Below are 27222 nucleotides of genomic sequence, written 5' to 3'. Positions count from 1 at the left end.
CCTCGGAATAGGCGTTTGAATTTCGTAATAGCATTGATACCAACTCTGATTTCAAAATTCTATTCACATAATATACATTTCATTTGGTAGTCGTACAGGTATGGGCCTAATTCAAATTCCTTCCCTCCAACATCTCTCCCACTTTCATCACTAACTGATCATCTCCATATTGACCGATGACTTGGATTCCTGTCAGTTCAGCATCTTTCTCTCCAGCAATTGTCACGGGGACTGAAATTGCAGGTAGACCAGCCAGACTCGCGGGAACGGTGAATACGTCGGTGACATATGCATCCAGGGGTGATTGTTTGGTAGATTTGCTCATCAAGTCCGACAGTCGTGGCGGGGAGGAGGGAGCAGTGGGACATATGATGACATCAATGTCATTATCATTTGTAATTTTGTCTGCGCCCTGCGCAGCGAGCGGATGCTTGGCTCTGAAAACAGCGTCAAAATCTTGCTGGACTAAACGACGGACCCGTTGTGCTTGGAGGAAATAGTTGTCAATGGCATCGGCACTCAAAGTGAACGTGCCTAGTACAATTCGTCTCTTCACTTCTTGCCCGAATCCCTGTCCTCGGGTATTTGAGAACAGATATCCATCAGGCTTTCCGTCGCCATCTGGGCCTTCGGCGCGAGTCCCATATCGTACTCCATCGTACTTGGCCAAGTTTGAAGATGCCTCGGCTGGACCCACGACATAATAGGTAGATAATGCGTGTTTTGTGTCGGGCAGAGAGACGGAATGAACGGTGTGTCCTTGTTTCTTCAGGTGTGCCAGAGAAAGAGCCCAAGCTCGTCGGACCGAGGGAGTCAGCTCGGAAACGTTGTACTCTATTGGCACACCGATTCGGAGAGGGGCCGAAGTCAGCCGTGAGGCAAGTTGTGGTGTTTGGAGAGAGGCTTGGATTCGAGAGCGGGAGGAGATGGAGAGGTTCGTAGGGTCGCGCTGGTCATGTTGGTTGAGGATATCTAGGTATGCTATTAGCACAGTTGTAAACCAGCCAACCTGGTCAAAACCTACCGAAGATATCTCGCACATCGGCGGTGGTTTTACCCATTATACCCACTGTATCAAGAGAATTGGCGTATGCCACCACGCCCCATCGTGAAATCAGTCCGTATGACGGTTTGAATCCTACTGTCCCGGTGTAAGCAGCCGGAAGTCTGACCGAGCCTCCGGTGTCCGTTCCTAGTGAGCTGTACAAGTCAGCACATCTAGTATATTAGCTAACGACTAGTCACTTACGCGTAGCATTGGTCGGCGGCGACTGAGGCGGCACTTCCACCAGAGCTACCACCGGACGAGAGGTCTTGCCCGCTGGAATCCTGACGAGGGTTCTTAACAGGACCGAACTGTGAGTTGATCGAGTATGATCCCATCCCAAACTCGTCCAGATTTGTCTTTCCAGCGACAATGGCTCCAGCGGCTTCTAGTTGATCGACAACGGTGGCATTGAACGGGCTCGTAAATTTATTCAAGATTCCCGAAGCGCAGGTCGTCGGAAGGTCGCGCGTGCAGATGTTGTCTTTGATGGAGATCAAGCGGCCGTCCACTGCGGACTTCGGTTTCCCTGATAATCTCGGTTAATCCTGAAGTAGAGAGTGGAAGCTCGATGTTACTACCTTCTTCCTTGCGCACATCTGCTTCCTTTACACGGTCCAGCCATGGCCCCGCGCGCGACAGCGGAGTTATGAAGGTATTAAAAGCATGTGCATATTGATTGGCGACGCATTTCTCAGCCTCGCGCAACAAGGACATTGAGACGAATGTGTGATGAGTAGAATATAGAAAGGGAGTGGGAACGCGAGTTTCCCGGGTCCGTGCTGCCTTTTTTACGGTTCCTGTTCAGGCTCTCTCCTACGAGACACGCATCTAGTATATGTGTAGGTATATACTATGTGACTTCATAGCCTGTTGGAGATAAATAGCCATTGATTGAATAATTTAAAAGAAAAAATCGAACGATTCTGTGCATGTTGTAAGTGATCTCGGAGCTATAGTGTCAACAGTTCCTTCGGGCCGAGCGAAATCGACCAAGACGTCATCCGGATTCGCTCGACTTCTCTTCTCCTCCACTCCCTCACCTACCAGCTATGTTCTCGCGAAGTGTATCACAGACAGCTACCCGAACTGCTCGCCCGGCCTCAGCTCGAGCTGTACCGCAGGTGTTGGGTCAAGACTCATTCGGTCGGCGATACGTTTCGGTCTACGGCTACACACAGGCAAAGGCTCTCATCTACTCCAAATATGGCGAGCCCAAAGATGTCTTGCGGTAAGTCCTCTCAGCTGCAATTGAGCAAATGAAACTGATCAATGCAGCCTGCACAAGCACTCAATCTCCGCGCCGCATGCAACCCAAGTGAATCTGCGCCTGTTGACCGCGCCGATGAACCCCGCCGACGTGAACCAGATCCAGGGTGTCTACCCCAGCAAACCTCCCTTCCAAACGGATCTCGGAAATGCAGAGCCCGCCGCAGTCGGCGGTAATGAGGGTGCATTCGAGGTGCTGTCAACCGGTGCGGGCGTTAAGAGCCTTAGCAAAGGCGACTGGGTCATTATGAAGCGCACAGGCCAAGGTACCTGGCGTACCCACGCCCAGCTGGACGAATCCCAGCTGATCAAGATTGAGAACAAGGAGGGCCTGACTCCGCTGCAAGTTGGCACTGTCAGCGTCAACCCCGTCACTGCGTACCGTATGCTCCGTGATTTCTGTGAATGGGATTGGATGCGTGCCGGTGAGGAATGGATGATACAGAACGGCGCCAACAGCGGTGTCGGACGAGCAGCTATTCAGCTGGGCCGCGAGTGGGGAATCAAGACGCTCAATGTCGTTCGACAGCGCCAGACACCCGAGGAGACCGAGGCTCTCAAGAAGGAGCTTCGGGACCTGGGAGCTACCGTTGTTATCACCGAGGAGGAAATGCTCACTGGCAACTTCCGGGATATGGTCCATGAGTTCACCCGCCAGGGCCGGGAGCCCATTCGCCTGGCATTGAACTGCGTAGGCGGGAAGAATGCCACCGCTCTGGCAAAGACTTTGGCTCCTGATTCGCACATGGTAACCTATGGAGCCATGTCTAAGCAACCTGTTGCATTGCCCTCAGGCCTGCTGATTTTTAAGAACCTCGCGTTTGACGGGTTCTGGGTCAGCAAGTGGGGTGACAAGAACCCCCAGCTGAAGGAGAGTACCATCAAAGATGTGCTCCAGTTGACTCGCTCTGGCAAGTTCCGAGATATTCCGGTGGATGAGGTCAAGTGGAACTGGGAGTCTGAGGGCCCGGAGTTGGCGGAGAGTGTGCAAGGAACTTTGGGTGGCTATCGCAGTGGGAAGGGTGTGTTCACATTCAACGGTGGAGATTAAGTGAACAGCCACCTGGCAATATGAGTGTATTATAAACCTAGCCGATGTTCCCCCGACAACTACTTCTGCGTACAACATGGGTCCAAAAGCTAGGAGTAAATTGTAACAAAATCGAGCTAGAAAAGATAATTATCAACACTCCCAGTTCTTCTTCACCCATTCAAGAATCAGGTTCGTTAGAGACACGTCTGGCATGTACACATCGCTTTCCTTGGCAATATCGACATCGAGACCAGCAAACTTGGCGGCCTGTATGATGTATTTCTCGATGAAGTCAAGGTAGACCAAATCAACCGTCTTCGGTGTCTCGGATGCATTGATGGATTTGAGGGATTGAATACAGTTCGGCACATGGTAAAAGGAGATGGGCGAATGGATGGTGTCATCGCCATCTGTGCCCGCATCATCTTTTGTCGTGTATCCGGGCACAAGGTTCGGACTGGAGATGGGGATTTGCTCACTAGCTTCAGGCCAGTTCTGAGCAATCACGTCTTCCGGATATGCAAGTTGCTCGAGAGGGCCTAAGGTTGTCAACGGAAATTCATCCGCAGATAAAACTTGAGGTTGCTCGTTCAAAACCTCGACAATGAGTTTCGCCTTCTCATATGGGACATCTTTCACATAGCGGAAGGTGCTAGTGAATGGAGATATTATAAAAGTCGAGTCTTGGGTGAAAGGCCCCTTGAAGATATCGAATCTCATAGCGCCCGTATTAACAATGGCTAGGCTAGGCGTGTCCCCACGAGTCTCATCCCTCAAGTCACCCAAAACCTGAGTCTCAAGCCAAGTGTAGATGCTGTTGGGGTTCGGATACTTGGCTCGCGACATATATAAATCACGTGGAGCACATCCATGAACTTGGTCCAGACGAAGGTCGGTCCGTGCTTTGGCGATCAATCGGGAGACATTGAGGCCCTTTTCGGTTGGGAAGGTCTTTTGATCAAGACCAGTGTGGTGATAATAAGAAAAGACATTGTTGTCAATGTACCTGCGCTTGAAGACGGGTCCAGCAGCAGACTGATGACTTGTTTTGCTAGCGAGGCCGTCGATGGACATGAAGCCAACAGTTTCCATGAATCGGCCACTCGCTAGCCCAAAGGCTTTGGAATCATACTGCGCATAGTCACGCACATGCTGGTGCCCGCCAAAGAATTGGATTGGAGTATCCCACCGAATTCCCCGGATCTCCTTGAAGATCGCCCGGTATTCTGGCGAATGAACAGGCACATGGCCGACCACCAAAAACAGATCCACTTCTTTATCCCGAATAGCTTCTTGGAACCAATCCTCTTTGATGGCAGAAGATACTCTCTGAACTACGGTGTTGTTGTAATTTCCGTTGAAATCAAAGAGGAAGCCAAAGGCTATAATACGGATACCTTGTTTCTTGGTAGTGAACTTCTTAAACCGCGGGGCTAAAGGCACGAGCTCTTTGGTGGTCGGATGAATGATATCGATATTTGAAGCCAGATAGTTGCCCCGGAAATTAGGAACGGTGACCAGAAATTCAGCCTCCGATGTGTTTTGCTTGTAAAGTTCGTGGTTTCCCGACGTCAACAAGTCGATGTGCAGGTGCTGCAAGATGTCTGAAAGGTAGATACCCTTGGGCTCGGACGAGTCATAAAGACCGTTCCCTTCGACTCGGTCACCAGTATCTATAACGAGTAGATCTTGTCCTTGTGCTTCAGCCTTTTCCCGCATGTGTGTTGTAAACGATACATAGTCTCCCCAGTCTGCGGAGTAGGACGGTCTATGATTATTAGTACAACTCAAAGCATAGCAGAGTCCAAGGCCTACTCCTGCAGATGACCAGCCAGCCAACCATGAGTATCGGTCGTGTGGAGGAAATTCAGTTGCCCGAAATCCAGATCTCGCAGCGGAGCGGAGATGGGATCGGGCGCGGAGGGCTGAGCGGCGAGTGCCGACGGAAGTAGCCAGAGCAAAGACAACATCAGTACCAACAATACACCCTTGGAAGAGTGGATAAAAGCATCAATTTACGGCCACCAGTACTTTTGGAAGGATTTGAAAGGAACCTGGAAGAGAGCACGTAGTTATAAAGCTAAAAGTAGATACCTCACAAAAGATGTGTTGTGTAAGCAAGGTCAATTGCCCTCAAGGTGCACATGAGCTCTCCAAGTCTTGTTTGGTTACGGTTACAGTACCGGTGAGCTCTGATATCACGTGATGCCCAACATCTTCGGATTTGCATCTCGAAGATTATTCGGACGGCGATGAGTTTTCCCTGGGCATTCACTTGGATCTACTTTCCCGTTCTTCTATTCAATTGCTTTTGCGGTCCGATTTGGTCTGCGATCTTTAATTGAATTTTCCCCCCAATCTGTTTGTTACTATCATCTCATATTTCCGCAATGGCAGCTCCCCGACTTTTCCGCCCAACAGCTCGTCTGTTTTCCTCGCGCCTTGCTTCCACTGCTCTGCGCTCGAATCTCCGCCAGTCCGCCTGTGCTCCTTCAATTCTGCGCCGCGGATATGCCACTGAGGATGGCACCAAGCAGGTCACCGTTCGTGATGCCTTGAACGAGGCCTTGGCAGAGGAGTTGGAACACAACCAGAAGACTTTCGTCCTCGGTGAAGAAGTCGCACAGTACAACGGAGCGTGAGTAGTACATTGGTTCCAGTTGAATCGAGAGCGACGCTGACCATCTGCCTGTACAGATACAAGGTGACGAGGGGTCTGCTCGACCGCTTCGGTCCCAAGCGGGTTATCGATACCCCCATCACAGAGGCCGGCTTCTGTGGTATCGCCGTTGGTGCTGCCCTCGCTGGTCTGCACCCCATTGTGAGTATTTTGGGAAATGACCGTTGAATCTGGGATCGCATGCTAATCATGATCCAGTGCGAGTTCATGACCTTCAACTTCGCCATGCAGGCCATCGATCAGATTATCAACTCCGCCGCTAAGACTCACTACATGTCCGGTGGTATCCAACCTTGCAACATCACTTTCCGCGGTCCCAACGGTTTCGCCGCCGGTGTCGGTGCCCAGCACTCCCAGGATTACTCCGCCTGGTACGGCAGCATTCCTGGTTTGAAGGTTGTCTCCCCTTGGAGCTCCGAGGATGCCAAGGGTCTTCTGAAAGCTGCTATCCGTGACCCCAACCCCGTTGTGGTTCTCGAGAACGAGTAAGATCTTCCCACTCATTTTGCTGGATTTCGTGTGAACTAAGCAACCCTAGGCTCCTGTACGGCCAGTCTTTCCCTATGAGCGAGGCTGCCCAGAAGAACGATTTCGTCCTGCCCCTTGGTAAGGCCAAGATTGAGCGCCCTGGAAAGGACCTTACCATTGTCTCCGTGTCTCGCTGCGTCGGTCAGTCCTTGAACGCCGCCGCCGAGCTCAAGCAGAAGTACGGCGTTGACGCCGAGGTTATCAACCTGCGCTCCATCAAGCCCCTCGATGTTGAGACCATCGTTGCCTCCCTCAAGAAGACTGGGCGCATCATGGTCGTTGAGTCTGGCTACCCCATGTTCGGTCTTTCGTCCGAGATCCTGGCTCTGTCCATGGAGTACGGCTTCGATTACCTGACCGCCCCTGCTGTCCGTGTCACCGGTGCTGAGGTTCCTACTCCTTACGCCGCTGGCCTTGAGGCCATGGCCTTCCCCCAGGAGGACACCATTGTCAGCCAGGCCGCCAAGCTTCTGCGCCTGTAAGCCAATAAAAGAGGGCGAGGAAGGAACTCGCCATAATATAGCCATGTGCCTAGTACCCTTTCATCTCTACCATCTTATGTCGTTGTTTTATTCTGCTTTTGTTATCCAACCGTCTTAGACAGTCTTTTGGAAAGCATGTACCATTACACCTAGATCAGGACCAACGTAAATGTGCTCAAGCGGCTTAGATGGATATTCATTGCTACCTAGTAATTTTTTTTTTAAAAAAATAAGGACATTCCGTATCCTTCAACGCCATTGGACATTTGAAATTTGATTCTCAATTCCAAGTCATGTCCGATATCACGATTTCCATCAGACTTTTTGGGCAACACACCCAACGAAGCAGTCCGTTGGTCGGCGAGGATCGTAATATCCTTCTTGGCCATATTCCTCGTCGGTTTCACTTTCCAAATCACCACATTCACTCTTCTGGGGTCTGCCCACCTTTGATGGATTGTCGCCTTTAGTTTTCGGGTTATCGTCTTCCTCATCGTCTCCTAGAACGTTCTTCTTGACTGGGGCTGTGGGGGCCACCGTTCCCTTGACAGCGGCAAATGAGCTTTTGAAACCTCCCTTCTTAAAGCCCGTGCTTCCTCCACTTGGTGCCACCTTTTCCACAGGAGTCTCGATGACTTTCAGACCGGCCTGCGCATCGGCTTTACGTTCTGCCCGGCGGTTCTTCTCAACGGCATTTGGATCACGTGTTAACTGTTTGAGATCCTGCAAGCGCTTTCTGTGCTGGTGATCGTATGAGCCGATATGTGCTTCGTATTCTGGGTGGCGCGAGTAGGATTTATTGCACAGGCCGCAGGTGAAGGAGCTGAGCGCAGACCGCGCAGACTCGGTCTACAAGGGTTAGCTTAGCAGTGGAAGATGTGGTAGATCTAGAAGATTTAGTACCCTAGGAGCCGGATTCGTGAAACCACGCTATTCTTGTTAGCCGAGGCATTAGATTTTGACAAAATAAGTAGAGCATACCGGTGCCATTGTTCTCAAGCGAGAGTTTCAGTGAAGTTCGGAGAGAGAGTGTGCAGTACGGCCGGGCATTGCGACCATCTGCGTATTTTACATCTACCGGGGCTTACGCGCGTTGCTGCCTGTGAAATGAGGCTGCGATAGATTCATTGCATCCTCATTCAATGCCTATGCGTTCATACTCATATGCTCTTGTGTATCAGTAAGGAGCTATATGGGTCCTATCTTATTTGAGAAAGATTTACACCTATACGCAATATAGTAGATCAAGCAAGTTAATCTACCATAATAACTTACGATGTATACATGGTCACCTGACCATGGATTTTGGGCAATCGTCATTACCCGTCAAGGAAGTAACCTATCAGAACTGCCGTATTTTCGCGACTCGGCGATCGTCAAACCTCAACACTTCCCTGCCTTCTCCCAAGTTCGCCTAAGATGGATGCATGATTGACGAGTTAATTGATTACGACTTTATTTATTACGCTTTTCCCCCAGCTCCTGATAACCAAAACCTCCGAAAATCATATAATGCCGTCTCACGTGCTCTTAAAACCGGAGGATATCGACACCAACTCTATCATCTCTCTGCAAGAATTAGACCCATCACCTGTTCAGGATGCTCTGGATGTCGAAAGCAGTGAATACTTCCCAAGTTCTGCCTCTCCTACACAACATGGAGCTGGGATTTCAATCCCCAAACTTGGCCTAAGTGGGCTTCGTTGGGATTCATGGTGTACGTCAAGCGACAAATTTTAGTCTATGTAGTCTAACCATTATGATCATTCAGTAGCAGGCATTCAAAAATACTCAACCTACCCACCTACGGCTTTCTTCATCCTACACCTCGCCAACACCTCTCTTATCCCACTCATGACTCGCTCTGTGCCCGCCAGCGAATCCTACCTTTTGCTCACTCGACCTACATATCAGGCCCCCGGGCTTGAGCACCTTGTCTTGACAGTTCCTTTAATTGCGCACATTGCCTCAGGGATTGCTCTCAGGAACATTCGTGCAACGCGCAGAGCACGTCTATACGGCGCCGAGACTCGCGCACAGCGAAACATGTTATATTTCTGGCCGCGGATGTCTTTACAGGCACGTACTGGATACTTTGTCGCGCCACTGATTGGATTCCACGTATGGGTCAACCGTGCCACGCCACTACTCGTCGAAGGAGGAAGCTCTGGCGTGGGGCTTGGGTATATTGCTCATGGCTTTGCTCGAAGTCCTGTGTTCTGGAATGCATTCTATTTCTTCTTTGTGACTGCCAGTGTGTGGCACTTCGTTGGTGGCTGGGCGACCTGGATGGGATGGAGAGTGACCACGGCGCGCAAGGAGCGTAGCCAAAAAGGCTTGTTGGATGGTTACCTTGCCCTTACAGAAACGAAATCGAAGAGACAGCGCAAGATTTGGTGGGTTGTCAATGGAGTCGCCACCGCTGGCGCAGCTCTCTGGCTTGCAGGTGCTCTTGGTATTGTTGGACGTGCCGGCGAAGGCGCGGGCTGGGAGGCCAAGGGGTGGAATAAGATGTATAGTCATGTCCCCATCATCGGGAAGTGGCTGTGACAGCTTTGTATGATTGTACATATTACCTACATAGACTTGAACCCAGCATTGTATTAAAAGAGCCTGAAGACATCATGGATACTGTTCTTCTTGCTATACAAACATCGAAACCTGTCCTCTGGTATCACCGCAATAATTGTCTGACCTGCTAGATAAAATTGCGGTTGCTTGTCCTCTCACTATGAGAATTGGATCTGATCTTGCCCTACACACTTCTTGAAGGAATTATACAATTATAGGTGACATAAATTACAAAACAGGTATTGTGGTATTGCAAGCTGGTCCGTGCACAGAATCTTTTTCTCCGCCGCAAGAGCCGTTGAATGCGACATGCTGTGAAAGGCTTCGCTCATGAGCCCCTCGTTGGTATTTGGATCAGCAACGAAATGCGCTAAGCGAATGCTTTTCCCCCCTTCAATTCTCGCCCTATCTCCCCGTTTAACAACCCCTTCGATCCGATCTCGTATCCGAATCCTTTCCACGTCTACAGCCATGGAGGCTCCTCAGGTCCAGCTGGTAGAATACCAGGGAAACAAATACCATGTTGTCAAGGAGGGTCTGGCGAAGATTCTCAACCCGCCTGCACAAGAGGCCGCCTCCAAGGGAACGAAGAAGGATCTTAAAGGCGACGACCAAATGCAATCCGTCTTCTACAACCCAATTCAACAATTTAATCGCGACCTCAGTGTGCTAGCCATTCGCGCCCATGGAGAACACATAATCGACCTGAAGAAGCAAAAAGCGGCCCAGAAGCAGAAGAAGCAGGCAGGCAACCGAGAAAAGAAACGGAAGCGTGAAGACGACCAGGCCGAGAATTCCAGGCCCGCCCCGAAAATAGAACATAAGGAAAACACAGAGACGAACGATCAGGAAGTCTCCGCTCCAGCTGTTGACCAAGAACCTCAATCAGAAGCCCGACCAGAGCAACCCGCAGGTTCCTTCACTGTCCTTGATGCTCTCTCTGCGACTGGACTGCGCGCTCTTCGCTATGCCTCGGAGCTTCCATTTGTCACAAAGGTCGTGGCTAATGACCTGTCAAAGTCAGCAATCGAGTCTATGAAGAAAAACATCGACTACAACAACCTTAAAACGATTCAACCCAATCTGGCCGATGCTCGAGTTTACATGTATGGGCTTGACCCTGCGAGCAAGTTCGATGTCATTGATTTGGATCCATATGGCACAGCATCTCCGTTCCTGGATGCCGCAGTGCAAGCAGCCAAAGACGGTGGCCTTTTGTGTGTTACTTGCACCGATGCCGGTGTCTGGGCCTCCACCGGCTACTCGGAAAAAGCATTTTCTCTGTACGGTGGTATCCCCGTCAAAGGCCTCCACTCCCACGAAGGTGGCCTGCGATTGATCTTGAACGCCATTGCCATGTCTGCAGCTAAATATGGAATGGCTATCGAGCCATTATTGTCTCTGTCCATTGACTTTTACGCTCGGGTCTTTGTTCGGGTCTATCAATCTCCTGCACAGGTCAAATTTACCGCGGGAAACACAATGCTTGTTTACAATTGCGATGTTGGCTGTGGTGCATGGTCAACACAGGCCATCGGGTCTACCAGATCCAAATTGGACCGCAAGGGAAACCCCATATACCACCACGGCCTGGCTAAGGGGCCCACGGCCGGACCGTACTGCGAGCATTGCGGCACAAGAACACATCTTGCAGGACCCATGTGGGGTGGTCCGCTACACAATCCTGACTTTATCCAGAAAATCTTGGACATGCTTCCAGGAGCTGATCCTGAAACGTATCAAACTTGTGCTCGGATTGAGGGAATGTTGACCACTGCCCTTGAAGAGGACCTGGACCTTACACCATCCAACTCCGAGTCATCCTCTCCCGAAAAGCCTGCGCCAGGCACAAAGAACCAGCATGATCCTGCATACCCTGCCATCATTCCTCGAATGGACGTTGCTGCTCGGGAAAAATACCCTTTCTTCTTCTCACTCAGTGCTCTCTCAAAGGTTCTCCACGCAACCACTATTCCAATCGACAATTTCCGCGGAGCTCTCAGCCATCTCGGATATCGCTCCACTCGCAGCCACACCAAACCAAACTCAATTCGCACTGATGCGCCCTGGGAGGTTATTTGGGAGATCATGCGCGAGTGGGTCCGTCAGAAATCACCCATCAAGGAGACATCCTTGAAGCCCGGAACCGCCGGTGCTGCGATCATGGCCAAGGGCCGTGAGAACCTGCGCAAATTGAGCGATGAAGATCAATGGCTATCTCTTCTCAAAAAGGACCTGCTGTCTGCCATTGAGGCTGGCAGGGATGTCAGTGACTTGGTCACCAAGGTTGAAGCCGCTCTCTACCGGTCCGGATCGCGAGCCACCTGGCAACGTGCTCCTACTTCTGCAGAGATTCGTCCCGATGCCGACCCCCAGCCTGTACCGGAAGTGGTAAAGGAACCTGCAAAGCCCTCCATGCGAGCTCACCCTAGTACCCTTGAGGTGGTGTTTGATGAGGCTCTTGGCCGTCAGGTGTCTGCGGCGCATACCAAGAAACGACTAGTGCGATACCAGCTCAACCCTCGTGCTAACTGGGGTCCTCTCAATCGTGCGGGGCGATCATGATGTTCAAATAGATACTTCCGTATATCGAAAAGTCCTCTTGACGGTTAATGCTTCTCTATCAAATCCCCAACTACCTATTGTATATTGTAGAGTGACAAGCCCGACATGTTTACTCCGTGTTATTATTTCCCATTCCCGGTAGTACCATTGTAGGTGTAAATAACCATGAGTCACCTACATTGTGATTCTTAAAGGTGGAATGGGCTTGCCCAATATTTTTCTTGTTGGGGTCACCAAGTGCTTAGTCACAAGTCGATCAGGCGTGCAGATAACATCTATAGTTCTAATGTGGTCTATGCGTTTCGTCAAGTCTTGAACCCCCTGGGCAGATACTACTAAGAATGGCGGTTGGCGGTTGTTTTTGCGGCAAGGTTCGAGTCGAATACAAGGGCCAGCCTCTAGCATCGGTTAGTACTATTCATTGGATGCTTTTTTTTTTTTTTTTTTTTTGGCGAAGTTGACCTAATCCTTTCCCCCTTAAGGGACTATGCCACTGTTACGATTGTCGCAAGCTTACAGGGGCACCCTATAGCTACAGTTTTATTGTCAAAAACAAAGATCTGGAGATCTCCGGAAGTCCGAAAGAAGTGGCAAAAAGATCAGAGGGTGAAACTAGGATTAAAAACTATTTCTGTCCTGATTGTGGTCTGTATTTAGACTACATTTTGTGATGACAGCATCTGACGGAAATGATAGGCACACCGCTGTTTGGACGGAAGATCAAGGCCAATGGAGATCCCGACGAGATTACGATCATCCGGGCAGGAATCTTTGATGATAGCCGAATCTTGAATGAACGGACACCTGTGGCGGAGATGTACATTGAGCAACGATTAAAGTGGATCAGTCCTATCGAGGGGGCTGATCAATTTTGTGGCATGTTGCCACTACCCTAGCAGTTGGGTGTTAAACAATTAGGTTGTATACAATTTGCTTGTGGTGTCATCTTTGTCTAAAAGACAGGCACTGTTTATTCTAGGACGCGCAAGAATGTGGGGTATAGCTGATATCGAAAACTGTATTAAAATGGAAACTGAAACTCATATACATGCACATAAAAACTCCAAGGCTTTGAGACATCTCACATAATGACCCATGAAAACGAGGAAAATGGTCTATCAAAAAACATAACATTATAAAGAGGATATCGGCAGGACTAGATCATTTCGAAACATTTTCGTTGCCCTCTTCGTACTTCTCCCAGTTTGCCAAGATAGAGGCAATGCGGGGAGAGTTGGTGAGCCTGTAGACATCCTCGAAGTATTCCTTGGTGATCTCAAAGGGACGGGCAGTGACATTGGGGATGTACTTGCCAATCAACTTGCTGGGATCGATGGTGGTCTTGTTGATCTTCTTCAACAAGAAAGAACGGAAGGGCTTCACACCAGAGCGCAAGAAGGTACTGTGGAAGGGCACGTCGATACCCTTGAGAGGAATGGTGGCGAAACCACGCTCCAGGGCGATGGGACGCGGCTTGGCCTCGGTTTGCTTGACACATTCTTGGATGATGCTGACTAGGTGCTCCTTGACGTCCTCCAAAGACATGCTCTCCATAAGAGCGGGAATGTCAATGTTCTGCGCCTTCAAGAAGTTCAGCAGGTTGGTGAGGCAGTCAAGAGCACGGAGATCACCAGCGGCAACGTATTGCATGTTGGCAACATTGTAGTTGACAATCTCCAGCAGCCAGCCAGTGTTCTCGGAAATGCTCTCAACAACGTACTGCAGTGCCTGCTCGTTGAAAGTCTTGGAAATACGGCTGGGGTTGACAGCGCACATGGAGTAGTTGGAGCGACCCTGTGCATCACGCTCGACGGCGACCTGCATGGTCAGACCACGGTAGAACACGACAGATACCAAGCTCTCAATTGGCATGACATCAGCCAGAGCGGCCAAAGCCGAGTATTCACCAAGTGAGTGGCCAGCGAAGCTGCTGTCGCGCTGCACTAAGCCCTTAGTACGCATGTCCTCGAAGCTGGCCTTCTCCATCAGAGTCAAGGCTGGCTGAGTGAACTGGGTGGCAGAGAGAAGACCAGTGGGAGACCGGTAGGTGTACGAAGCGGTATTCTCGTCGACCTCCTTGAAGATCTTCTCAGACTTGATAGACCCGTCGGCGTTCACCGACTCGAAGGTCATGGCCATGTAGTTCTCCCGGATTGCCTTACCCCGAGGACCACCGAAGTAGACCGTCAGCTCCTTAGGGTTGTTCTTGACGATGTCAATAATGGAAAGACCGTAATTCTCCATGAAGTGGCGATCAGCTCGATCCCAGACTTCCTGGGCCACTGGGCTAGAACCATACAGCTCCATACCCATACCCTGTTCCTGAGAGCCTTGGCCAGTGAAGACGTAGGAAGTGACTGGCTGCTCTACCTCGGCCTCACCCTGCAGAACCTTCTCCTCTGTCTCCTTGTTGCTGGCTTCAACCTTGATGATCTTGCGACCAGCAATCATGCCGACATGCTGGAGCTTGACAGTGATCATGTCGTTGGGCAGAACCATGCCCACCAACGAGACTTGGAAACCACGAACACGGCCAATGTTGTTCTCGGCAGCCCAGGTCTCGACAAGGCTGCGGACCGCGGCACTGCTGTACATTCCATGGGTGATGGTTCCAGGCAAGTTGGCATAGCTTGAGAAGACGCGCGACACGTGAATGGGATTGTAGTCACCAGACACGCGGGCATAGGTCTCGTTGGAGGCAGGGGCACGCAGTTCCAGAGCCGTCTTGCCACTGAGCGGGATGGGGTTTTCAAAGTAGACCGGTTGCTCAATGGAAGTTCCGTTACGCTGAAGGTAGTCAACCACGGGGTTACCGTGAGAGTCGCCTGCCTCGTATTCGACAGACGCAACTTGAATGACCTCCTTGGTGGGAAGCTCGAGGAGGACTTGTCCAACGGTCTGGACGTTGCTGAACATAGTGGCGTTCTTGAAACGGATCAAGCTCTGCAGGCGGAATGTCAGGGTCTGGCCCAGAAGCTCGATGTCAGAGTCATCCATGCGGAACCATTCCTTCGAGCGGAGGATGGCGACGTCCCGGCTGGTTGCAAGGTGGACCTGCATGGGGACCTCATCCTTGCGCTGGAAGGTGTTTTCATAGTCGGTGTAGGCACCCCGGTACAAGAATTGACTGGTGACATGCATGATGGCTTTGTTATCCCGCTTGATGGTGCCGCAGACCTCGACCATCTTACCGGACTCCTGGTTGATGACAGAATTAATCTGGGCCGTAGTGTCCAGAACATCGCCAACCTTGAGGGGCTGGGCGCCGGGCACCATCTGGAATCCATTGGACAGGTGGACAAGCTTCAGCAAATCTCCGTCAATGGTGCGAGGGAAGATAGGCTTGGTGATTGCCTGCCAGCCTGCCACGATGGCAAAGTCCATAGGGGCAAAGACTTCTTTGCCAGGACGGTCAACGAATGCCTCACCGGTGTTGCCAACTGCATGGACGAAGTCAGCAACATCCTGGGACGTGATGGTCTTCTGGCCACCACTGAAGGTGGCAGTGGTGGGGGTGTCGAAGGGCACGTCCTTGGTGCCGAACCAGATCCGGTAGTAGAACTCCTTGATGCGATCGTTGCGGTCACCCATAACCTCACGAAGAGGAGCGTATCCAGTCTCAGGGTGATACGTGAACAAAAAGGTCAGAGGTACAACGCCATTCTCGGCGGTGCGGCCTTCGAACAGGCTCAGACTAACCTGTCCCTTCTCGTTGATCTTGGCTTCGACGGTCTTGATCAACTTGCCAGACTGGTACGGCTCTCGCACGCTGATAACAGTCTTGGCAGGATCATTGGGATTGGTTACTTCCACATGCATGCCTGCGGTGGGAGCAACAATGCGCTTCATAGGGTTAGACTGGAAGCGGTGACCCTGAACGAAAACATCGGCCAAGAACAGAGCATGCCTCCATGAGTAGACGTTGCCGGCAAGAAGACTAAGCCAGCGGTCCAAGTCTGGCAAGGCTGCAGTGGAAGACAAGCGGAAGCTAGTCTTGGTGGGCTCTTCTGAGATAATCAAACCGTCGAACTCCGATTGAGTGGTGTTCATAAGCTGCCCGCCGAAGTACTCAATGACTGGAATTTTGGTGCTGTCACCACCGTAGACATCACGCAGGAGGCCAGCGATGTGTCCCTGATGAACACCATCAAGAATGTCCTTGACAGGCTCATCAATGATGTTGGAGAAGCGGGCAGCCATAGGACCCTGAAGAATACAGGTACGGCCGACATCTTGATCGACAATAGCCTCAAGATCCTCACTCTGCCACAGAGAATCCTTCTTGAAGAAGAACTCAAAGTTCTCATCCAGAACGGGAACGAAAGGCACGGGCTTCTGGCCGCGTTTCTGGCAGAGCAGCAGGAAGTGTTGCACATCCTGTGCGTTGATCAGTTGATCAGCAGCTTCGGGATAAGCAGACAAAATGTTGTCAACGGTAGGGTATGGGGTATCAATGTCGGAATAGCTTTGGAGCAGTGATGCCTGGCCCTCGGCAGCAGTGAACCGCTCCTCAACACGACGGATGAAGTCACCCGTCAAGCGCTTGAGCGAAGGATCGATCCATCGCGACTCGTGCTTGATGTACATAAGGTCCACCATACGGTGAACGACCTCAGCATAAGTCATATCTTCCAGATCCACGGTTTCGCCTGCGGCGTTACGACCGAACCAGACCTTGTGGAAGTCATCGTTCAACTTCTTGATGATGTAGTTCCGCTGCTTCTTCAGCTCAGGGACACGCTTGGCCTTATCCAGCTTAAAGATCTTCTGATCCATTTCCTGCCAGAACAGCACGCCGCGAGTAGCCAGCTTGTGGATGGGCTCGCCCATCTCAGACAGAACAGTGATCACACCACCGGTTGATTTCTGGTAGGTCTTCTCCCATTCCGAATCGTCCACACCAGGGGCATCGGCAATTGCTTTCTTGGCATTGTAAGAGGTGTGTGCCTCCTTCGCGATCATCATGCGAGACCCGAAGAGACAACCGTCGAAAGGCATAGGAGGGTAGCCAAACTTGGCAGACCACTTACCCGAGAGGTAAGGGTAAGTGTCTTCGGAACCACCGAAGCCACTGCCGGCAACAAGCACAATGTTATCCTGCTTGCGAATGCGGCTGTACATCTGGAGAATGGGCTGGTGGAAGTCCTCAAAGGAGTGGTGACCACCGCCACGGCCACCAGTCCACTGAAGGATGATGGGGAACTTGGGGTTGGCCTTGGCAACGTTGATGACTTGCTGGATGGCATCAACGGAGCCAGGCTTGAAGGCAATGTGTTTAATACCAAGAGTTTCGATGTATTCATTGGCAACTTCAATGGATGGCACACCAGCACCGATAGTCAGACCCTCAATCGGCACGCCTTCCGCGCGCAACCGACCGATCAACGGAATCTGCCAGGCCATGGCACGGGGGTTGACATAGATCAGGTTAATAGTGATACCACGACCAGGAGGGATAGACTTCTCAATCTTGGTAATGGCCTCCGTCATCGTCTTCGCGTTGTAGTAGCCACCACCAGCCAGCTCGATGTGATAACCGGCGTTCATAGTAGCAGCCACAAAGTCCCAGGCAACGGTGGTGGGTGTCATACCAGCCACCATGACAGGAGGAATTCCCAACAGACGACTCATCTTGGTGTCCACGTAGGTTTGACCAGTGGATGTCTGTGTTAGGCGGGGGCCGTGTTCCTTGACCCAGTCCACAGCAAACTTGACGGAATGCTCATCACGGTCGAAGAGCTCCGGCTTGTAGCCGACCTCCGCATTGGTTCCGTCCATTTCACCGGCGAGAATGACCCGAACACCGGTACCGTCCTTGTTTCTGTTGGTCAGAACGCCCAGACCGGAGATGCCGCCGGGGCCGAAGTCAACGATGTGAGTTGCACGGGGGAAGACAGTGGCTTTCTCCCAGTTGACAGCGTCGTGGGTGATCATGCGAACCAATGAGGGTACAATGCTCTTTTCGCCTAGTTGTCGCAGATCCTCTCCAGTCTTGGTGTGGAAGACGGGGATCACAAGTGACTTGGCAGAGATGTCGACGACATCTTTCAGATCCTCGAGAATACGGTCGTAGGCAGAAACAAGGTACTGGCTGTGGAAAGGAGCAGTAATTGGGAGGAAACGGTTGACAAAGCGAACCTTGCGCTGGGTGAACGGCACACGGTTCTGATCAAGTCCGGTGGCCGCCTTGACCTTGCGCAGTCGAACATTCAGACCGTAAAGCGAGATGGGAGGACCAGTCACCACAAAGTTGCGAGCACTGTTCACTAGGGAAATGGAAATGTGGCGGTCCTCGGGCAAATGTTGGTTGGTGGCATCAATGTGCTCTTGAACGGCGGTGAGCGAGAGGTCGCGGATAGACAACATCGGAGTAGGGATTCCCTCGCCATTCTCAACCGAGTCCTGGAGTACCGACGGGGCGATAGAGGTACGGGGGTAGGCTTGCTGACTGCGCAGACCAATCCAGAACAGCATGGTCAGGGCTTTCCGGGCCGCTGTAGCGAAGGACTCCCAGCTGGTAGCGGTTGCAATGGCGGCAGCGGTGACGACTCCCTGGGAGTGACCTGTGGTACCGAGGACACGTTCCAGGATATCACCAGGTTGGCGGCCCAGGACTTTGCAAGTAACCATATAGTGGGCCAACTGGACCAAACCAATCAATGGCAGACTCACAGGCGCAGACACCAGGTAATCGATGTCAGGCTGTGCATCCCGATCTTGCAGCCATTGCATGATGTCCATGCCCTTCGGGTAGAGCTTGCTAGCCTCGGGCTCGTGAGAGAGTGATCGGAGCAATTCGGCGGAGGAAGTAATGAGCTCTTCGACAAAAGAAGGGTACGTGGTGTAGATGCTGCGCAATTCATCAAAGTACTCCTCAATGTTGCCTTGACCACCAAACACAGAGTAGATCCCCGCAGCCTCCTCGTGTGCCGCACGGAACAAGGCCGAGTCGTAGGGCTTGGTGGGCCGGCCCGCCGCAGCTCGCCCGGCATAGTAGGCCTCAACGACTTGATTCTTCTTGGCAACAATTCCGGGGAGCGCAGCTGCTACGGCGTGAACATCATTGCCGCGCATGAATGCACGTTCGAATTCATTCAAAACCAGCTTGAGAACGTCCAAAAAGTTGCCCTGGGCGTCATCTTCCTCTTCGAGCTCGTTGGCCACATGTCCAATGTAGCGGGCGACCAACTCGGTCACTGATGATGGCTCATCATCTTGGGCCAATTCGTCTGTGGGCTCGGGTAAAGAGGCAGTGAAGCTATCTTTCAACTGCGATGCGTGGAAGTGAAGCGAGGTAGGGACGAGGAAAGAAAACTCGAGGGATCCATGCGAGAGGATGAGAGGGCGGAGGGATTGAGAGGATCGAGGGGTATTGATACCGGTTTGGGGACCGGTCAGTGTGCCGTACATGATGTGGCTCTCTCTTTGTGGAACGGAAAAGAAGGAGATTAAGAGCGAATTTGAAGACCAGAGGAACCCTAAAATTGAAGAGGGGTTTCCTATTTTCTCTGTTAGAATTCAAGGACAACCATCATGGGTCTCACGGGTCTTGAGGAACTCACTCACCTGAATTCTACAGGTCTGATGTAAAATGATGGGGGGGGGGGGGGGGGGTATTATCAAGGGAATAAAGAAAAGTAAAGGGACACCAGTTCAACAGATATACACATAAAATAGAAAAACAGGTCCAGAGCACAATTGAGCCTGAAGGGGAAACCTTGGAAGCAATAGGGAAAGAAAAAAAAAGGTCTGGTTGAATTACAGTCAGCTGAAAAGGGTTTAGCGTGGTCGTAGACCCGCCCCAATGGGTTCTGAACTTGGGTTGAACCCGTTGGGAATTAGTACACTGTGTTACCCATGTATTGTAATTGTAACCTAGAAATGTTATTTTGTGATTTGATTTACAATTTTCAATGTTTTCAAATATTTGGAAAATTGTAAGATAGTCAATTTTTATAATATGATGGGTTTAAGATGGGGTGAGATCTATAGGCACTTTGATGTCAGTCTCTAAAATCCAATCTACGTATCTCAATAAGCCGATTGGTAATTGCCGTTGGGAATTTCGCTCGACAACATATGTTGTATATCTCCCCTGACCCCAGCTAGCTATAAAATGATCCACAGGCAATGCCGCGTTTATCGTTGCTTAGTGTCAGATCCTTCGGCCGAAGCTCTGGGACCCCCAACGCCCTCACCAATTTGACCTTATCCCTCCCCATTCCTCCGAATCTCGCTGTCAATGACTCAGTAAATTTATGGGATCATCAGTATTATTACTCTTCCCATTCCCCGAAGTTCGTCTTTCCAATTCCATAGTTATCTATAGGGTGAGTGGTTCCATATTTTGGTTTGAATATATATGTGGATAAAAAAAAACTGGGAAAATTACCACCCGGTATTATTTGATACCACATCTATCTCCGTGCTCCATTTCCTTTCCCACCTTTTTTTCCCTTCTTCTTTCCGGATCAATCCAATTGTCTTGGGGACTTTCACTGATACCTTTCATACATAGGATTGACTCCTATTCTAATTCTCTCATACAACCTTTTCTTCAAGTCATCCCTCCATACTCCTTCTTCCTCCGTCTGGGCACTTGACGGCTCTGTCGCACCCAACCAGGACATTTGTCCTAATTTCGTCCTTCTGTTTAATCAATTGATACCCATTACTTCTATCATGCGTCCGGAAGTTGAACAAGAGCTTGCTCACACCTTGTTGGTGGAGCTGCTTGCCTACCAATTCGCCTCCCCCGTCCGATGGATCGAGACTCAAGATGTGATCCTCGCCGAACAACGCACCGAGCGCATTGTTGAAATTGGTCCCGCAGATACCCTTGGAGGAATGGCCCGGCGGACACTAGCCTCCAAGTATGAGGCCTATGATGCTGCCACTTCGGTCCAGCGCCAGATTCTTTGTTATAATAAGGATGCCAATGAGATCTACTATGATGTCGAGCCCGTGGAGGAAGAACCAGAGGCTGCTGCAGAGCCTACTTCCTCAGCTGCCCCTGCGGCAGCGTCAGCTGCTCCTGCAGCGGGTGCTCCTCCCCCACCCCCCAGTGCAGGCCCCGCTGCCTCAGTGGAAGACACCCCGGTTACAGCAGTCGACATCCTGCGGACACTGGTGGCTCAAAAGCTAAAGAAGAGCATTGGCGATGTGCCATTGTCAAAAGCCATTAAGGATCTTGTTGGAGGTAAGTGCAGCGCAGTCCCTCTCTAAACCAAAAAATTTGTCTCATCTAAGTCGCGAATAGGCAAGTCCACGTTACAAAATGAAATCCTGGGTGACCTGGGTAAGGAATTCGGCTCCACGCCCGAAAAGCCCGAAGATGTTCCCCTCGACGAGTTGGGTGCCTCGATGCAAGCCACATTCAACGGCCAACTTGGCAAGCAGTCTTCCTCCCTCATCGCCAGAATGGTCTCCTCCAAAATGCCCGGTGGCTTCAACATCACTTCTCTTAGAAAATACCTGGAGACTCGGTGGGGTCTGGGACCCGGTCGTCAAGATGGCGTGCTCCTGCTTGCTCTCACAATGGAGCCTGCTGCTCGTCTTGGATCGGAAACGGATGCGAAGGCCTATCTCGACGGCGTAACCAACAAGTATGCCACCAGCGCCGGAGTCAACCTTTCGGCTCCGGTTGCCGGTGGTGATGGCGGCGGTGGCGGCGGTGGTATGATGATGGACCCTGCAGCTATTGATGCCCTGACCAAGGATCAACGAGCGCTGTTCAAGCAGCAACTTGAGATCATTGCTCGCTACCTTAAGATGGACCTCCGTGGTGGTGAAAAGGCCTATGTGACATCTCAAGAGACCCAGAAAGCGCTGCAGGCTCAGCTGGACCTGTGGCAAGCAGAGCACGGTGACTTCTACGCTTCAGGAATTGAGCCATCATTCGATCAGCTGAAGGCCCGGGTCTACGACTCTTCATGGAACTGGGCTCGTCAAGATGCCTTGAGCATGTATTACGACATCATCTTTGGTCGCCTCCAGGTGGTGGACCGTGAAATTGTCAGTCAGTGTATCCGGATCATGAACCGCTCCAACCCTCTCCTCCTCGACTTTATGCAGTACCACATCGACAACTGCCCAACTGAACGCGGAGAAACATACCAGTTGGCCAAGGAACTCGGACAGCAGCTTATTGAGAACTGTCGCGAAGTTTTGGAAGTGGCTCCAGTGTACAAGGATGTCGCTGTGCCTACTGGCCCCCAAACCACTATTGATGCTCGTGGCAACATTAGCTACAAGGAAATTCCTCGCACCAGCGCTCGCAAGCTTGAGCATTACGTTAAGCACATGGCTGAGGGCGGCCCAATCTCCGAGTACAGCAACCGCACTAAAGTTCAGAACGACCTGAAGAGTGTTTACAAGCTCATTCGCAAGCAGCATCGTCTCTCCAAGTCCTCGCAGATCCAGTTTGATGCACTGTACAAGGACGTCGTTCACGCTCTCAGCATGAACGAGAGTCAAATCATCCCCCAGGAGAACGGCCACTCCAAGAAGGGTGGCCGTAATGCTGCGAAACGCACTACTGCCACCCGCCCTGGCAAAGTGGAGACCATCCCATTCCTGCACCTGAAGAAGAAGACAGAACACGGCTGGGACTACAACAAGAAGCTGACTGGTATCTATCTGAATGTGATGGAGTCAGCCGCCAAAAACGGTCTTAGCTTCCAGGGCAAGAACGTTCTGATGACCGGTGCCGGTGCCGGTTCTATCGGTGCGGAGGTCCTCCAAGGTCTGATCAGCGGTGGTGCTCAGGTCATTGTCACCACCAGTCGCTTTTCGCGCGAGGTAACCGAGTACTACCAGGCCATGTACGCTCGTTACGGTGCCCGTGGCTCCCAGCTTGTGGTCGTGCCGTTCAACCAAGGCAGCAAGCAGGATGTTGAGGCTTTGGTTGACTACATCTACGACACAAAGAAGGGTCTTGGATGGGACTTGGACTTTGTCGTTCCCTTTGCTGCCATCTCCGAGAATGGCCGCGAGATCGACTCTATCGATTCCAAGTCCGAGCTTGCTCACCGTATCATGTTGACCAACCTGCTCCGTCTTTTGGGTTCGGTCAAGACCCAAAAGCAAGCTCACGGCTTCGAGACTCGCCCAGCTCAAGTTGTCCTGCCTCTGTCGCCAAACCACGGCACCTTTGGTAACGATGGCTTGTACTCTGAATCTAAACTTGCTCTGGAGACTCTCTTCAACCGTTGGTACTCGGAGAATTGGAGCCACTACCTCACCATCTGTGGTGCTGTCATTGGCTGGACCCGTGGTACTGGCCTGATGAGTGGCAACAATATGGTCGCTGAAGGCGTTGAGAAGCTGGGCGTCCGTACATTCTCCCAGCAGGAGATGGCTTTCAACCTTCTCGGACTGATGTCTCCGGCCATCGCCAACCTTTGCCAGCTCGATCCAGTATTTGCTGATCTTAACGGTGGTTTGCAATTCATTCCTGACCTGAAGGGTCTGATGACTAGGCTTCGCACCGACATCATGGAGACCAGCGATGTCCGCCAGGCTGTCATCAAGGAGACTGCCATCGAGCACAAGATTGTCAACGGCGAAGACAGTGGTGTTCTTTACAAGAAGGTTGTTGCGGAGCCCCGCGCCAACATCAAATTTGAATTCCCCAACCTGCCCGACTGGGAGGAGGAAGTGAAGCCGCTTAATGAGTCCCTCAAGGGCATGGTCAACCTGGACAAGGTGGTCGTCGTCACTGGTTTCTCTGAAGTCGGTCCTTGGGGTAACTCCCGTACCCGGTGGGAGATGGAATCTAAAGGCAAGTTCTCACTGGAGGGCTGCGTTGAGATGGCATGGATCATGGGTCTGATTAAACACCACAACGGTCCCCTTAAGGGCCAGGCCTATTCTGGTTGGGTTGATGCCAAGACCGGTGAGCCCGTCGATGACAAGGACATCAAGGCCAAGTACGAGAAGCACATCTTGGAGCACACTGGTATCCGTCTCATCGAGCCTGAATTGTTCAAGGGATACGACCCTAAGAAGAAGCAGCTCCTTCAAGAAATTGTCATCCAAGAGGATCTCGAACCATTCGAGTCATCCAAGGAGACAGCGGAAGAGTTCAAGCGTGAGCATGGAGACAAGGTTGAGATCTTCGAAATCCCCGAGTCTGGAGAATACACCGTCCGTCTTCGCAAGGGCGCCACCATGCTCATCCCCAAGGCGCTGCAGTTCGATCGTCTTGTCGCCGGACAGGTGCCCACAGGCTGGGACGCCAGCCGCTATGGTATTCCCGATGATATCATTGAGCAGGTGGATCCTGTGACCCTCTTTGTTCTGGTCTGCACAGCCGAGGCTATGCTTTCCGCCGGTATCACCGACCCTTACGAGTTCTACAAGTATGTTCACCTGTCTGAGGTTGGTAATTGTATTGGATCGGGTATCGGTGGTACCCACGCTTTGCGCGGTATGTACAAGGATCGCTTTATGGATAAGCCGTTGCAAAAGGATATCTTGCAGGAGTCCTTTATCAACACCATGTCCGCTTGGGTCAACATGCTACTGTTGTCCTCTACTGGTCCTATTAAGACTCCCGTCGGTGCTTGTGCCACGGCTGTTGAGTCTGTGGATATCGGTTACGAGACTATTGTCGAGGGCAAGGCCCGTGTTTGTTTCGTTGGTGGTTTCGATGACTTCCAGGAGGAGGGTTCTTATGAATTCGCCAACATGAAGGCCACTAGCAACGCCGAAGATGAATTTGCCCACGGTCGTACTCCGCAAGAGATGTCACGACCCACCACCACCACTCGCGCTGGTTTCATGGAGTCCCAAGGTTGCGGTATGCAGCTTATCATGACTGCACAGCTTGCGCTCGACATGGGTGTGCCCATCCACGGTATCATCGCTCTAACCACGACCGCCACCGACAAGATCGGACGGTCCGTTCCCGCTCCTGGCCAGGGTGTCCTGACTACCGCTCGCGAGAACCCCGGCAAGTTCCCGTCCCCTCTGTTGGACATTAAGTACCGTCGCCGTCAATTGGATCTCCGCAAGAAGCAGATCAACGAATGGCAAGAAGCAGAGCTGCTGTACCTCCAGGAGGAGGCTGATGCCATGAAGGCTCAGAGTGACGAGACCTTTAACGAGGCCGAGTATATGCAGGAGCGTGCTCAGCATATTGAGCGCGAAGCTATTCGCCAGGAGAAGGATGCTCAATACAGTCTGGGTAACAACTTCTGGAAGCAGGATCCTCGCATTGCTCCCCTCCGTGGTGCTATGGCTACTTGGGGTCTCACAGTCGATGACATTGACATCGCATCATTCCACGGTACTTCAACTGTCGCAAATGACAAGAACGAGTCCGATGTCATCTGCCAACAGATGAAGCATCTTGGACGCACCAAGGGTAATGCAATTATGGGTATCTTCCAGAAGTACCTCACTGGTCACCCTAAGGGTGCCGCCGGTGCCTGGATGTTCAACGGGTGTTTGCAGGTCTTGGACAGTGGTCTCGTGCCGGGTAACCGCAACGCCGACAACGTTGACAAGGTTATGGAAAAGTTCGACTACATCGTCTACCCCAGCCGCAGTATCCAAACCGACGGTGTCAAGGCGTTCTCCGTCACCTCCTTCGGTTTCGGTCAGAAGGGTGCGCAGGTTATTGGTATTCACCCCAAGTACCTGTACGCCACTCTTGACCAGGCTCAGTACCAAGCCTATAGGACCAAGGTCGAGGCTCGCCAGAAGAAGGCCTACCGTTATTTCCACAACGGCCTGATCAACAATAGCATCTTCGTTGCCAAGACCAAGGCTCCTTATGAAGACGCTCTGCAGAGCAAGATCTTCCTAAACCCCGACTACCGCGTGTCTGTCGACAAGAAGACCTCTGAGCTCAAGTACTCGGCCACTGCCCCCGAAGCCAAGGAGTCCGAGAGCACTCGTCAGACTCTCGAGTCCCTTACCAAGGCCAATGCCACCGAGAACTCAAAGGTCGGTGTTGACGTCGAACACATTGATTCCGTCAATATTGAGAACGAAACCTTCGTCGAGCGCAACTTCACTCAGAATGAACAGGACTACTGCCGCAAGGCTGCCTCCCCACAATCCTCGTTTGCAGGACGATGGAGTGCCAAAGAAGCTGTCTTCAAGTCTTTGGGTGTCAGCAGCAAGGGTGCCGGTGCTGCTCTGAAGGATATTGAGATCGGAGTTGATGCCAACGGCGCTCCGGTGGTCAACGTGAGTGCATGTTTATTCCCCTGATTCCAGTGACAACGCTAACATATCTCCAGCTTCATGGTGCTGCTGCCGCCGCCGCCAAGCAGGCGGGTGTCAAGAAGGTCAGCGTTAGCATCAGCCACAGTGACTCGCAAGCTGTTGCTGTCGCGGTCTCGCAGTTTTAGAGCGCCGCCCATCTTGTTTTTGTGTTCGCATGTAGATCTTAGAGGCTAAATGTTCTCTTGGGTTGAGACGTAATGATTGTGATTTATGTTTTCTTAGATTTCGAACCAGCTTTGTCTCCTGGTTCGTTGTGCTTATAATGGGAGTGATGACATTGATTAGTCCTTTTCTATTTCTTCTGAATTATCAATTAGAGTATGTTCCCTTCACTGGCTTGTTCTCCTTAAAAAAAGAGAAACCTCAAGAATTGGACCTCCATCCGGCACACATCGTTAAAGACGGATCACGGTTCCGTAGTTATACAACCCAACCCGCATGTCTTCACCCGACCTTTTCCTAAGGTATGTTGTGACCTTTATACAGCTCAGCTTTGTCAAAGCTACACTTTGAGCTCACGAATCATATCTTTCCGCCTCCAGACCGGAAGTCATATTCAGGGGCCAGTATTCAGCCATGATGTCCTAATGTTCTAGCTGCGGGAACTAACCCAGGATTCAAGGGGACTCAATTACCGAGATCTCCTAGCTGTTACCAGGCCAAGAAATTATCTGAGTTTCATCTCTTCATTTTGGTCACCACTTAAGAGGTATCTAATGTGGGTAGGGGCCCAAGGTATCTATGAATGTTCATTGGTATGTATGTAAAAGATAGTTGCTCATGGTAAAAGATATCAGGTAGGTGCTCTTTA

General features: G+C 51.4%; 11 protein-coding genes across 11 annotated transcripts; 7 read left to right on the top strand and 4 right to left on the bottom strand.

The window, feature by feature from the left end:
- Positions 1-106: 106 nt before the first annotated feature.
- Positions 107-1762, bottom strand: Pdw03_4644 (Glutamyl-tRNA amidotransferase, A subunit, putative; the record flags this gene model as incomplete). The annotated part of the gene is made up of 4 exons (XM_014675456.1): positions 107-972; positions 1025-1200; positions 1250-1574; positions 1627-1762. 4 exons carry the CDS (start codon positions 1760-1762, stop codon positions 107-109), a joined length of 1503 nt encoding a protein of 500 aa, XP_014530942.1.
- A 335-nt stretch (positions 1763-2097) lies between these two features.
- Pdw03_4643 (Mitochondrial enoyl reductase, putative) lies at positions 2098-3365 on the top strand (the record flags this gene model as incomplete). Its single annotated transcript, XM_014675457.1, has 2 exons — positions 2098-2276; positions 2324-3365. The coding sequence occupies 2 exons, from the start codon at positions 2098-2100 to the stop codon at positions 3363-3365; spliced, it is 1221 nt and encodes a 406-aa protein (XP_014530943.1).
- A 132-nt stretch (positions 3366-3497) lies between these two features.
- Positions 3498-5317, bottom strand: Pdw03_4642 (putative phosphoesterase, C1039.02 type; the record flags this gene model as incomplete). Its single annotated transcript, XM_066100790.1, has 3 exons — positions 3498-4681; positions 4745-5115; positions 5163-5317. The coding sequence occupies 3 exons, from the start codon at positions 5315-5317 to the stop codon at positions 3498-3500; spliced, it is 1710 nt and encodes a 569-aa protein (XP_065956190.1).
- Positions 5318-5737: 420 nt separating this feature from the next.
- Positions 5738-7037, top strand: Pdw03_4641 (Pyruvate dehydrogenase E1 beta subunit PdbA, putative; the record flags this gene model as incomplete). The annotated part of the gene is made up of 4 exons (XM_014675459.1): positions 5738-5985; positions 6045-6168; positions 6226-6512; positions 6566-7037. The coding sequence occupies 4 exons, from the start codon at positions 5738-5740 to the stop codon at positions 7035-7037; spliced, it is 1131 nt and encodes a 376-aa protein (XP_014530945.1).
- A 315-nt stretch (positions 7038-7352) lies between these two features.
- Positions 7353-8027, bottom strand: Pdw03_4640 (Zinc finger, C2H2; the record flags this gene model as incomplete). The annotated part of the gene is made up of 3 exons (XM_014675460.1): positions 7353-7886; positions 7941-7967; positions 8019-8027. The coding sequence occupies 3 exons, from the start codon at positions 8025-8027 to the stop codon at positions 7353-7355; spliced, it is 570 nt and encodes a 189-aa protein (XP_014530946.1).
- Positions 8028-8549: 522 nt separating this feature from the next.
- Positions 8550-9587, top strand: Pdw03_4639 (N2,N2-dimethylguanosine tRNA methyltransferase; the record flags this gene model as incomplete). The annotated part of the gene is made up of 2 exons (XM_014675461.1): positions 8550-8754; positions 8809-9587. 2 exons carry the CDS (start codon positions 8550-8552, stop codon positions 9585-9587), a joined length of 984 nt encoding a protein of 327 aa, XP_014530947.1.
- A 492-nt stretch (positions 9588-10079) lies between these two features.
- Positions 10080-12173, top strand: Pdw03_4638 (N2,N2-dimethylguanosine tRNA methyltransferase; the record flags this gene model as incomplete). Its single annotated transcript, XM_014675462.1, has 1 exon — positions 10080-12173. One exon carries the CDS (start codon positions 10080-10082, stop codon positions 12171-12173), a length of 2094 nt encoding a protein of 697 aa, XP_014530948.1.
- Positions 12174-12514: 341 nt separating this feature from the next.
- Pdw03_4637 (Glutathione-dependent formaldehyde-activating, GFA) lies at positions 12515-13069 on the top strand (the record flags this gene model as incomplete). The annotated part of the gene is made up of 3 exons (XM_014675463.1): positions 12515-12580; positions 12656-12818; positions 12870-13069. 3 exons carry the CDS (start codon positions 12515-12517, stop codon positions 13067-13069), a joined length of 429 nt encoding a protein of 142 aa, XP_014530949.1.
- A 265-nt stretch (positions 13070-13334) lies between these two features.
- Pdw03_4636 (Fatty acid synthase beta subunit, putative) lies at positions 13335-19843 on the bottom strand (the record flags this gene model as incomplete). The annotated part of the gene is made up of 3 exons (XM_014675464.2): positions 13335-19672; positions 19740-19746; positions 19823-19843. 3 exons carry the CDS (start codon positions 19841-19843, stop codon positions 13335-13337), a joined length of 6366 nt encoding a protein of 2121 aa, XP_014530950.2.
- Positions 19844-20303: 460 nt separating this feature from the next.
- On the top strand, positions 20304-20776 carry Pdw03_4635 (uncharacterized protein; the record flags this gene model as incomplete). Its single annotated transcript, XM_066100789.1, has 3 exons — positions 20304-20423; positions 20493-20503; positions 20692-20776. 3 exons carry the CDS (start codon positions 20304-20306, stop codon positions 20774-20776), a joined length of 216 nt encoding a protein of 71 aa, XP_065956189.1.
- Positions 20777-20855: 79 nt separating this feature from the next.
- Pdw03_4634 (Fatty acid synthase alpha subunit FasA) lies at positions 20856-26536 on the top strand (the record flags this gene model as incomplete). Its single annotated transcript, XM_014675465.1, has 3 exons — positions 20856-21372; positions 21433-26372; positions 26426-26536. The coding sequence occupies 3 exons, from the start codon at positions 20856-20858 to the stop codon at positions 26534-26536; spliced, it is 5568 nt and encodes a 1855-aa protein (XP_014530951.1).
- Between the last annotated feature and the right edge of the window lie 686 nt (positions 26537-27222).

The sequence above is a fragment of the Penicillium digitatum genome, chromosome 1, assembly GCF_016767815.1.
Source record: "Penicillium digitatum chromosome 1, complete sequence".
Lineage (NCBI taxonomy): Eukaryota > Fungi > Ascomycota > Eurotiomycetes > Eurotiales > Aspergillaceae > Penicillium > Penicillium digitatum.
The sequence above is the reverse complement of the archived record's forward strand: the minus strand, read 5'-3'. Positions and strand labels throughout refer to the sequence as shown.